This window comes from Coloeus monedula (genome assembly GCF_965178545.1).
Source record: "Coloeus monedula genome assembly, chromosome: 8".
Classification (NCBI taxonomy): Eukaryota; Metazoa; Chordata; class Aves; order Passeriformes; family Corvidae; genus Coloeus; species Coloeus monedula.
The window spans coordinates 34,047,910-34,060,333 of record NC_138788.1 but is presented as its reverse complement, the minus strand read 5'-3'; the positions used below and the strand labels follow the sequence as shown (position 1 = coordinate 34,060,333).

At 42.6% G+C, this 12,424-nt stretch overlaps 1 protein-coding gene across 1 annotated transcript in view; it reads left to right on the top strand.

Annotated features, from left to right (window-relative positions):
• The window catches only part of FGFR2 (fibroblast growth factor receptor 2), a gene marked incomplete at its 3' end in the record, with an annotated part of 73,801 nt that overhangs the window by 19,444 nt on the left and 41,933 nt on the right, over positions 1–12,424 (top strand). Inside the window, exons 4-5 of the mRNA XM_082286593.1 lie at positions 3,667–3,836; positions 9,847–9,970. Of these exons, the coding sequence (XP_082142719.1) occupies positions 3,667–3,836; positions 9,847–9,970 (294 nt within the window). The remainder of the gene's footprint in view (positions 1–3,666; positions 3,837–9,846; positions 9,971–12,424) is intronic.

The window sequence follows — 12,424 nt, the reverse complement described above, 5'->3', positions numbered from 1 at the left end:
CCTAATTTGAGGGATTTCTGTAATCCTGACCTGATGCTGGCACAGCAGCTGCTGTTGTGGTGGCTGCAATCAAGTCCACCAACTAATTTATCTGTAGACTCCTGGGTAGCCCTGAAGATGCTGCTGCTCTGCCTGGTCAGGCAACTGGAAGCTTTACAATTTTTTTTTCCTTATCGCCCTTTAAACAATTTCTTCTGGGCCAAGCAATGGTAAATTGGCACCAAGAACAAAAAGTATCTAAATGTAATCCACATGCTGTTCCTTTCATGCCTTGAAGAGTTTCAGAAAGGATGAAACAAGGTTCAAATTCATCAAATCCTGTAGAGTGGAAATCCACTCAGGGGAGCAGCAAAAATTGGATGTTGCCTAGAAGTGTTTTTTAATTAAAGGTCAAATACAATAGTACTGAAGACCTTGGAGGGGTTTGATGTGGTCACTTCAGGCGCTCTATTGCCTGCTTGAGGTGCTTGTCAGGCAGGCTTGCAGTTGACTACTTTTGTATTTCTTTGTATAGAGAAGCCCAAATAAAAACTGAGGAGTCCTGAAGTGAAGTGGTCCCCTGGGCTTCCTAATTTCAATTCCACATGCAGGAGATCTGGCTGATGAGATGTAATGTCTTTGCAGCGGAGTGCAGTGTGGGTCAGCAGGATATTTTCTTCACTAATGAGAACTCTAAAAGCAATCAGGAATTCCCACCCGTTCCCCTGCTGCTTGTTACTGCCTCATGCTGGAGTCTGCCCTGTGGTTACTGTGAACTTCTAGCAGTGGTGCCACCTACTTCCACCTGTCCTGGTAGCAGTGATGGGATGTGATGGACATGGCCCGTGAGAGCAGTCAGCACCTGGTGGTATCTGCTCATTAACTATGTTCATTACTGGCTTAGTGAAGCTCAGTGTTTTTCCTTTCAAGACAAATTGAAGCAGTAAAAGGTGTTCTTAGGTTATGATGATTTAATCTATAAAGAAGAAAGCTGTGTGTTAATCAGATCAATCGCTGGATGAAAGCACAATTTGAGGGCAAGTGTAATGGTTTGTGGACATTGCTGCCTTTTCCTCTTTTGCTTAAACATGCTGAGGAGCTGCCAATAGTAAAAACGTAGGATGTCTTGGAGCATTTTCAGATGGTCTTTTCCATATGTGAAGTCTGCAAGTTTTTCTGCAAGCTGACCTGTAATTCAGGAGCATAGCAGGTTATGCTGAGGGTTGTGTGAGGGGAAACTTTCCAAACAGTCCTTTCTCCCATAGTGGGGTGTTTCCTTTCCTCTTCTGTGGGGCAAAACTGAGCCGCTTCTCTTCATTTCTGCCTGCCTCTTCCTGGCCTCTTTTCTGCACCCGTCTCCATCAGAGATTTCCCTCCCTGTGCATTTGTTGTATTGGAGCCTTTCCAGGAGCAGATTGTTCATGGAAAGGATAGTTATTTTCAAGAAAACCAGAGGTTGGGCTGTACTATGACATGGTACAGACATGGCTGCATGAAGCAGCTTTGTTTGGGGAGCTGCCGGTGGCTGTATCCCGACCGGCTCCGGTGCCCTGGTCCCAGTCTGCACCCTGATGGGAGCTTCCCAGAGTTTGGCCCATCCAGCCCATGGGCTGCAGGGCAGCATTGCCATGGGTGAGCTGTGAAGCCCGTGGCTCAGAGGCTGTGCCTAACAGTGGCTGCATCTGAGCTTTTTATGCTCCATATGTATGAGAAAGGTGCATGTGATGGACGAGATGAGAACTGACCGTGCTGGCTGCAGAGTGGCTGGGTTGGCAGTACCCATTTGGAGGCTAAAGTAAGCACTCAGCTCTGTCTGGGATGGTGATAAAACTGGTTTGGATGGTTGATTGTCTTTGACCTGCCCCAGTTTGCTTTGCCTTTGTGGGAGCTGTGGGTAGGGACCAGTAGTGGTCACCTTGTGTTGCCTTGTGCAAGACCTTTTAGCAGTCCAGAGAAAGCAGCTTTTTAATCCCTCAGTACCAGCAAGTAATTCTGCCTTTTCCTGGTGTACTTGTAATGTAATTTGGCCTTTGAGTGTAGTAGTTAATTCCTCTGGTTGTCTTTGTTTAAAGTCTTCTGTTGTTTTAATGTGATCCTGCTTTTAGCAAATAATGTTAACAGTGATTTTCCTTGCATCCCTAACTCACTTTAGTCTGAGTAACAATTCCTTAGTGTTGCAGTTAAATTTTCAATAGTTACTTGATTTTCTATTTTGATTACATGCACAAATTTGCTTTGCTTTTCTACTTCATTAATTTTAACACTAATTGCCACTTCGGGCAAAAAAAACCCCGAAACACTTATCGTTCATAGCATCATTATAGGACTTGCTTTTAGAATGTTTTCTTTATACTGAGAGAGACTTTGTTAAAGGATTTATTCCTGTATTTTCTGTCCAGCTGTATTTTTATTTAGAGAGGGGGGTAGCAGGATTTCTGAGTTTGCACTGATTGTAAGAACTGCTATAAATATTTGAGGAACGGAAGGGTTTATTTATAGTGGAGTGTTGGCCTGCTAATGAAGGAAATGAAACAGGGCTGAGAGAAATTGAGTTATTTTTCTGGACCCCTCTAGTCCTAAAAATTCCACGCTAATCTGATTTGCTTCAGGAAAACTCCATTGTAAAAGAAATTAATGTTTCCTACTATTAAACAGATCTTGAATCTTTAACTTTTAAAAAAAACTATTATGGTGAGACAACTGAAGCAATGCTATGAAGTTGTTGAGAAATGTGGATGAAGTAGTGCAAGGATCCAGAGCATGGGATAACCTTGTTTTTGGATCTATGCATCCAAGTTTACTTTTTGGAGGGTGAAAATGTGTGGGTAGTTGTAAATTTTGTTCTGCTATTTTCTCCACTGGTACATGACAAATGTGCTTCTCACGATGTTAATGTGGGTGCAGGCTGGACCAGGACATGGCAAGGAGTGAGTGAGAGCCAGGAGAGCCATGTCAGGGTCTGTGAAGGGTGATCACCTCAGACAATGTGGGCTGAGAAAGACACTCTCATTTTATGCCATGTTTTTGGATGTCACTGACCCTTTGGACTTCAAGAGGCTCATTAGTGTGCGAAATTCCTGCAAAACGATAAATGTTTTTTGCTGATCCACATTTACTCATTTGGTTTCCTCCTCTTGGGTTAAGATTTCAGAAATACATTCCATTTGTAAGTACATTTCAGTGGTTTCAATGGCAGTAGCAGCACGGGTCACCTTGGCATCACACCCTGTAGATTTTAGCGTGCTGTCAGACAGGTGGGTGTTTTTATCCTCCGTCTCACAGAAGGGGAAACGTGGAGGCTGATGCTTCCAAGAGACTTCTGTCTTGGTCTGTCTGGCTTCACAGCTGAGGCCCAGGAATTCTGAGTTTGAACCCTCATAGTAACTCAGCTTGAGGTCAGAAGCATCTGATGAAAACTCAGTCCCTCCGTCTTACTTGACGTATGCAAAACAAAGGTGGTCTGTGGTTAATTGTTGGAATTTTGTCACAAATTGAATACTCAGAGCAGCAGACTGACCCGTTTGCAAAACCCTGGCTGACACTTGCAGCACATGATCTCCAGTCGTGTACTCTGCCTAAGTCGTGCTTAAAACGAGTACATGCGGCTCCTTATAGCTGTGGAAGGGGCTGGAGAGGGAGCTCAGTTCCTGAGTGCTGATGTTTTCTGGATGTCTCCCTTTGGAACAGGGGCACCTTACTGGACACACACGGACAAAATGGAGAAGAGGCTCCACGCCGTGCCAGCCGCCAACACCGTCAAGTTCCGCTGCCCGGCCATGGGAAACCCAACGCCGACCATGCGGTGGCTGAAAAACGGGAAGGAGTTTAAGCAGGAACATCGCATTGGCGGGTACAAGGTAAGGGCTCATGATGGGATTTTGTAATTTGTGTTCTTGACCAAAGCTGTAAAACAAAAAACAACCTCTCAAACCCAGCCCTCTTCCCTCTCAAAAAAAATCAAAACCAAAAACTTGCTGAAGTCAACAGAAAATCTTTTAATGGCCTTGGATCAAACGTGGAAGCAAAAGGAGGTAGTTGTTTTCTTCTGGGGAAGGGTGGGTGGTTTCTTTGGCGGTTACTGAACACTAATTCTATATTTATTTTTTTTCTGAAATTCAAGCTTCTAGCCTAGCAGCGCAGCTAAGGATTATTTATAGAGATGTATTTGGAAAACTAAAGACTGACTTTGCAGAGCAGATTAAGACTGTTTTGCTCTATTCACTTTTGGCTGCATTGTTAAAAACATGACCATTCGCTTTGGTGAGTGTAAGGCAGTTTAATAAAGGAAGGCTTGGAAGTCAAAAGTTATTATTTTCTATAGAGTTTATGGCCTGTGAAACTGAAATGGGAAAAATTTGAGGGAAAGTAACAGCAATTACTTGGAAGGGTTTGTTTGAATTTTAAACAGCTTCAGATTAGATGTCTTATTTTGAGTTGGTGGTTACTGATTAAGAGAGAGTTTTAGGGAGGCCAGCTCTCTCTCTGTGTTAGTGCACGGACCTTTAACCTCATGGTATCTGCCTAGGTCAGGTCAGAAGTCAGGATTCGGTCATCTGATCCCACTCTTCCAAGGAATTGGGAATGCATGACTTTGATGGCAAATTGCTGTTCAAGCGTTGCCATTTCTGAGTTCCATTCACCTCTTCTCTGGGTCTTCTCTCAGCAGCTTCCTCACGTCCCCGACACCTCAGCAGCTCCTCCCCAAGGAGGAGAAGTTTCTGAGGCAGTCACCTCGTGTCAGGGTTGGAATCCCCAGCCTGGAGCTTGTGCTGAGCTGCTCCGAGCAATTTGCAGTCGTCATTAGATGCAAGTTAACTGGCTCTGCCAGACAGAGCTCAATTCTGAGTCCTGAGGCTGCCCCCCAGTCCTGCACCCCTGCCTTGCCCCATGATTGCAGCGTTGTTCGGGGGCTGCCTTGGTTGAGCCATTGCTTTGTGCTGTTGATTCAGGTCCTGCTCGGTGCAAAAAATCTGTTTTCCAGTGCAGAGGAGGACAAGCCTCAGTCTCCTTTCCTCTCTAGCTGGATTTACTGTAGAAAGTGTCAGTTTTTCCAACATTTGTGCTAGCAGAGAGCGAAGCCCAGAAAGTCTCCCTGCATGAGCACTAATTATCTAAGTAGACTTTTCCATCTATGTTTGCTTGCACCATAAATTACTGTTGCTTATGAGTGTACACCTGGCAACACCTTCTGCCTTTCATAACTCTGTGGAGTGTTAACGAATTGGCTCCAATTCAGTGATTTTTGCCCTTCTCAGTGCTTTTTTAAAAACAAAAAAAGCGCCAATTAAGGAAAAAAAAACCCAACCAAACTAATCCTGTCTTGGAAAATAATACTAACTGTTCTGGTACTAACCAGACTGTTATTTGAACACTTTGCATCTGATGAAGGGGAAATGAAGATATGACTCTTGAAGACCATGAAGGAAAATGTGTGTCTAGAGAGGCAGGATGGAGATACCTGGTGTCTGGTTTGGGAGGGGGATCTTTGGTGGGTTAATCAGCTCGTGTGGGGCTCCCATGCTGGCACTGCTAGTCTGTGCTGGGGAGCTGGGTGAGATCATTTAGACTTGTGCCCATTAAGTGGCAGAAATTAAACTTCTGGTCATGTTTGTTAAATGTATTCAATTTCCTAGGTATGTATGTACTCTGGGAAGGAACCACAGATGCCTGTTCCTAAAGCCAGCTGGATAAGTGAAGCCTATAAATCTAATTCTAAATCATAACTTCTTATATCTCTTTAGTCCAAAGGAAAAAAAAAGGCACACAGCTGAGGATTTCAGACTTTCTTGTTGCTCAGAAATACATTACATTTTAAATTATGCTGGAGGATTTACTTACCATTGTCAAATCAACCAAATCCATGTATATTCTACATTCTGTCATTTTGAATAATCATCTTTGAAGATTGAAGCTTGTTTCCAGTGTATGGGTGTTAAAGAGTGAGGACTCCAGAGCTTTTGGAACCTGTGTCCTCATCTTGTCAGGGGAGCAGGCTGAAGTCACTGTGGGCTCATGCAAAATTATACCAGAATAGAGAGAAAATTGCATTTTCTTGACAACACTATAACCACGGAACTTTTAATGAAGGAATCCTCAGGAAGGACTGAGTCTATCAGTGTTGGTCTGTCTTCAGCCAGGTATCACAGCAGCTCATAAGTCTTGCACCTTAGCTTGTCTTGAATCTGAGGGCATTTTTTCTGGAGATATTCACAGTACTTTGGGATAGAATAGCTGAAACCAAACCGTATCTGACAGAAGAAACAATCATCCTTTGAAGCCTTAAGGGACAAAGGGAAGGGAGAGAAAATGTGAAGTTTCCCAGTAATCCTTCAGCCACCTCTTTCCTGCTAAGAGCTAAGAAATCCCTTGGTGTATTGTTTTTATCAAAGTCAGATAGTGGCCTGTAGCACTTTGTCCCTCAGACTGGGGAATGTCTTGAGTCAATTTGCACTCAGGCAGGCTAGCAGGAGGGTGTATGTGCTGGCCAAGATAGCTTTCAGGGCGGAATTCCTGCACTCTGACTAATTGTGGGTGGTGAATTTCAAAATTGATCCTTGTATGATCTTTCAAGATATACCCAATCTCCTTAAAATAAAGAGAATGGGATCAGTTATTGAACATCGAAATCCTTTTTACTCTGATTTTTTGAAGTGATGATAGCTCTTGTTTGTGCCTTTAGAGGTATTTAGTATTTTCTTTGAGTTGATAATCTAAATCCTCTCTGAGACCACAGGAGCCTTTTCTTTCCTGTACACCACCCGGAAAGCAAATGTACTTCTATCAGCTGTTACTGTTTAAGCATTAACACGTGTGTATTTTCACCTATGCCTTTGGATAAGCTTCATCACTGCAGTCGTCTTACACACACTTCAATTCAGCCAGGTAAATACAGAGTAAGAAAAGTTCTGATTATAGGAACAACTGCACAAGCCTATGGCCTTTGCAGGGATGTTCTGTACTTGTTCTCTTTGCCTGAGCAGTACCGCTGTGTGTCTGTGGTCTGAACTGTGCTGATTTTGTGGAGAGCTCTATTTTGGTTTCTAATCCTTCTTTCCTTCGAAATTAGTTTAAAATTGATCCATTTTTAGCTAAGTGACAACTTTTCATGACATTATCTATTCAGTGAAGACACACATTTTAAGACTGAACAGAACTGTCCACTATTCTTTATGGGATATTCCAAAAGCAAAACTTTTCTATGAAACATTCCTTGCCCTTTCCTAGGTCTCTGACCAATATTTCTTGGCATTTTGATTCCAATTTGTTTCCCACCTCCAAGCTATAACTTAAGGGTGCAGTTTATATGCATTTGATATAGTTAATTTAGTTTAAAAATTGAATCTTTCAGAGAGATTGTTTGGAAGAATGGTTAAAGATTTGATGGAGAAGATTCCCCCAACCCCCCCCTCCAAAAAAAAAGGCATGTCAGTAATTTTCTAGAAGTATCTGTAACTGGTCAGGAAAAAGCCTGGATGAAGGGATGTGGCCTTTCACTTAAAAAGGCCACATTACCAAAGCCTGTGTTTCAAGCTGTGTGGGTGCAGGGATGTGGCTGGACTCTGGCATGTCTGAGAGTGAAATGTTGAATTTGGAAATCTTCAGTGCGAGAAGAGGCTGCTCATCCCCAGCAAAGGGCTTTTTCCTGGACTTAGCAATGCTGCACTTGTATCCAGAAAGCACCAAGCCAACAAACTGAATCTTGTTGAGTCCAGATCCCTGACATAAATCCAGTTGTGTGACAATATGTCATAAATGCTTTGGGCCTCTACAACAGTTGTTTAGCTTAAACCGAAGTGGCTTAAGCTGTTGTTTTGTTATAAAGATATTATCTCTGTCCATGGAGTTACAAGAAGGGAAATTGCACAAATACTTTTTAATATTGCCATCCAGTATATCCACTTGTGGGTCTAAGTTAGTTATGTTTTCTTAATGAACATAAATAATTTCTTGTGTTTTCCTATCAAATTAATTACTTGCAGCTTGTTTACAATTTTTATTTTGTTTTAACTTTAGTGGAACTGTGATCTGTTCTTCCTGTTTTGCAGTCAGATTGGTTAAAAACTCTTGCTCTGATTCTGAGAAGTGTGTTTTAAACTTGTAATGGCAAAAAGTTCAGGTCACTTTGACCAAGTGTCCTTCAAAATAACTCCCTAAGAAGTAAAATATTCAAAACATGCAGCAGTTGTATTTGTTATTAACCAACAGTTTACGACAGTGATTCTTCCTGTCCCAAGCTTTGACTTCCAAAGTTGCTTAGCTGAACAATGAGATGCTAAAGTAACACTGATAAACTCTTTCTAGTTTTATAAACTTATTCCTTAGCTCTTCACAGTGAAGAAAAATCAAGATACCGTTTTGATGAAATCAATGACCATTAACGTGAGGGGCTGAGGAGAGGAGCTTTAAGTTTGGGCTGGAGGTTTTGAGGCCATGTCACACATTTTTTGACGTTACGGTAGCATCCATGGTCTTCTGCTGCTGCTGGAGTCTTGTCCACGCTTCCTTTGCTTTTCAAAGCCCACATGGCCAGTCATTAGCTAATATTATTAGTCCACAACTGAGTAATAATAGTAATATCCAGCTGTTGAGATAATTACTGGCTGGGGGAACTAGGAAAGCCAGGAGCCCTTATAGAGAGAACTTCTCTTCCAAGCTTTGGACTGAAGGCACTTTTACCTCCAGCAAGTGCTCTTGGCACTGGGATGTGGCCCTGTGCAGCTTTTCCTGCTGGATAAGGACCTACAGAATAGTCAGGCACGATGCAGGATTTCATAGCTATAGTTGTAATGATGTTTTAAGAATGTATGGTTACTGGAAGCATCACTGAATGGTCCATAAATTTTTCTGGTGTACAGCCCTGAATTACTGCTTTCCATTTGGCTGATTAAAATGACTGTACCAGATCGTGTTTTATTCCATTTGCTGAAATATGTACTTTGCAGTTGAAGAATTGTACTTTGCAGCTACAGAATGTAAAGCTTTCTGAGCACTTTGTCAAAAATGTAATGCTAAAACAAGGAATTAGTCCATAGCCAGCAAAAGGTCATTTTGGGAGCCAACTTCTGATGCAGGAAATATATGTATGTACCGGATGGCTCTGTATCCTTCCAGTACTGGCTGGATCCTATTTGCTGTGAGACCAATGCCAGCGCTCCTTTGGAGTTCAAATGGGAACAGAATCGGAACTTTTTATAAATTCTTTCTGAGAGGATTCTGTGAGATAAGTGTATATCCTTATGCTCTGTTTCCGTGAGGGTTTTCTTCAGGCATTTCTCATGAGGCAGCATGAGTCTAGGCTAGGATTCATTTCTTACTTGTGGTACCCCAGAGCAGCAGGAGGTCTGGGGGAGGCATCCCAAACATCACCCCTCAGTTTCTCTAGAACATGAGCTGTGTAATTGAGCCTTTAGGAAGGATGGAGACTTAGATGTTAGGGGATCATACCCATCCTCTGTTGCTCATGGGTGGTTATTACCAGCTGGCTGTTTGGAGACAGATGGGGAATATCCTGAGGGTGTGCATTCACTTTAGAGTGGATTGAAAGGTAAAGTCCGGTAAGACAACTGCTGCTAATTGGTGCCATCCTGGTCAGCCTGGGAGGACTGAGTGTGCACTGACATCTGCAGTGCTCAGAGCAGGGGCCAGGTGAATTTATAGCAGAAGGTGTGAAAGCTTTCATTGCTACAAGCCATGCTGTCCTGGATCAGGCATAAATCATTTCAGTGTCCAGAACTGTCAAACGAGCACAGAAGAGGCTTTCAAACACGTATTACACAAGGTTAATTACTCAGGGAACAGTTCTTTTGGAAGGGGAGAGGGTGAAACTCTGCTTGAGAAGATGCCAAGCTCTCTGGTTCCATCCCCCAGGTCCGTAACCAGCACTGGAGCCTCATCATGGAGAGCGTGGTGCCGTCGGACAAGGGGAACTACACGTGCATAGTGGAGAACCAGTACGGGTCCATCAACCACACCTACCACCTCGATGTGGTTGGTAAGTGAAGCTGTCATGGGCAGGACAATGTTTTTAACTCATGACTTTCTCTATTAAAGCATTTCGAACTGAGCCGATACGTTCCGCATTTATTTTGGAGATGATTTCACAGTACTCTAAAGATAAGATTTCACTGCACAGCCAATTGCTTCATAACTTTATATATTCATCTGTCTCACTCGTGTCTCTAGGATTAATCTACCCCTGCCTTGGCAAAAAGTGTAATATCCACCCACAAGTTTACTATGACGACCAAATAATAAATGCTGGTGCAATTTTAATCATTAGTATTACAATTTAATTATTACTTGTACAATTGTACTAACACAGACTTTAATAACTGCAGTTACGAAAACTGTCAAGCAATCCTTTAGAGTCCTGTTATTATAGATGAAATTATTATTTTGTTTTTAAATGAAAAGCTAGATACTGACTTTGCAGCTAGAGCAGATCTGGAGCTTCAGGAAAGGCACTTTGCATTCACAGCAGTCTAACAGAGATCTGACTGGAGCCTGCTGGGTGGGCTCTGAGCAGTGCCCAAAACAGAGATGATAAAAATTCTGAAGAAGTGTTTTACCTGAGGACAAATTCTAAGCAGCTGTGGGAATTTTTAAGTAGTAGCAAAGCTGTGATTACACAGGACTATTAAACACAGGCTTAATAATGTTACCTTATTAATACCTAAATCCTGTTGACTTTAATAAGAATCACAGATGTTTATTTAAATGCTTAGCTAACTTAGAGCTTGAAATCTCAGGAACCATTTCTATTCGCCTCTAGTCTTGCTGATTAGCCTGGATGGGTGTGAGCAATTTTATTGACTCTGAAGGCATTGCTGTCCAGAATAATCAGTGTGGCTTTTCTTATAGGACCTGCTGGTAGAACATTTAGGGATCCGAGCCATGGTTTCTGAAGTTTGCCTTGACTAGGCTTTGCTCTCTCCAGCTTTGGGAGATGATCTGAACATTACAAGCTCTGTGAATAGAACTTTTGATCAATCACTATTGAAAGCAAAAATTAATTTGATCATTACATGCTGTTTTCAGCTGGTGACAGACAGCCCAACTCCATAGATCCTTTGCGGAATATCTTGCTGTAAGTTTGGGGTTGTGTGACTAAAACGGTGACAAAATATTAATGTCCCATGTTCTTGATTGGTTTTACATGAGTAAAAATATATCCCTTGCGTTGTTTTGGATGGTCTTTAAAAGTAGTGTCTTGTTTTGTCTGAGACCACCTAAATCTGTGGAAACCCCCAAATTGTCAGCTTTTCTGGGCAGAAGAAAGGAAAACATTCCCTGTGAAAATACCAAGGAGAGCTAGCCTTTGTGGAGCAGAGGAGGGGAAAGATCACTTTGTGATGGGGATGCCATCAGACTAAAGCCCCACCACCAGCCCTCATACATTTACGTCTTCAGAGCCCGTGGACCACCCAGCTCCCCTGTGCTTGAGTTTGGGGAGTCGACACTGAAAGCAGCGAGGATTTCCATAGCCTTGGCAATATTTTGTCACATAGTGAGCTGTAGGTATGCTTGAGGTGAGCTGGGTGGCTGGCAGAGCCATTTTTGTTTGAACACTTGTTTAAACAAAGTTTATGGAGGGTGCAGCAGCAACGGCTGCTGGGGATGGTTGTCAGTTGCTGCAGTAAGTTGTGTTCTGCGTGGTGTGGTTCTCTGCTGCCCACCTCACCCAGGGCTCAGGCTGCCTGCAGGGGCTTGCCAGGCTCTAGGCCTGACTCAAAACCTTTCCTTGCTGAAATGAAACTGGTTGAAAATTCCCCTTCTCTACCCCCTGTTTGTTTTCCTGTCCCAGCCTGGTGTGTTTCATGTTGACCATAAATTTCTTCACCCATTTTTTTTTTCCTAGCAAATGTGTTCATGGATGATGCGGTCACTTGAGCAAATATTTGTCAGAAGCCCTCTCACCTCCTCTCCTGCTTTGAGCCTTTTGAATGTCTTGCATTGAGGAATATTTTGCAGAAGTTTATTTTTCCTGGCAGTAAATTATAGTGACCTGCATGAATGAATGGAATGGTAGTAAGGATTATGTCATTTATTTAAATGTCTAGTCCTTCCCTATAGAGAGGCAGAAAAGTAAATAATGAGGTTTTCAAAAGTGATGAGAGGTTTGGGGTGCTGGATACCCAACTGATGGCACCCATAGGACCCTGCTTGTGTCTTGTAAAAAATGAAACCAGAAGTCCAAAAATTACTTCTGCAAGTCACAACCTGCATTCTGGAGTCCTGCATACTTACTAATTTAACCACTCTTTTTCTTCATTTCATTTGATGGGTTCAAGGTTATAATTGTGAGTCTGTTTGAAAACCTGTGCATGGGAATGTGCACCCTGGGTTGAATTTAGTGTGAATCTCTCAAGAGACTGGGATTTCAGCCTAAACAGGGGTTGATCTTGGAGTGCTCAGCCATTCCTGTGTGGCTGGAGGCTTGCAGTAA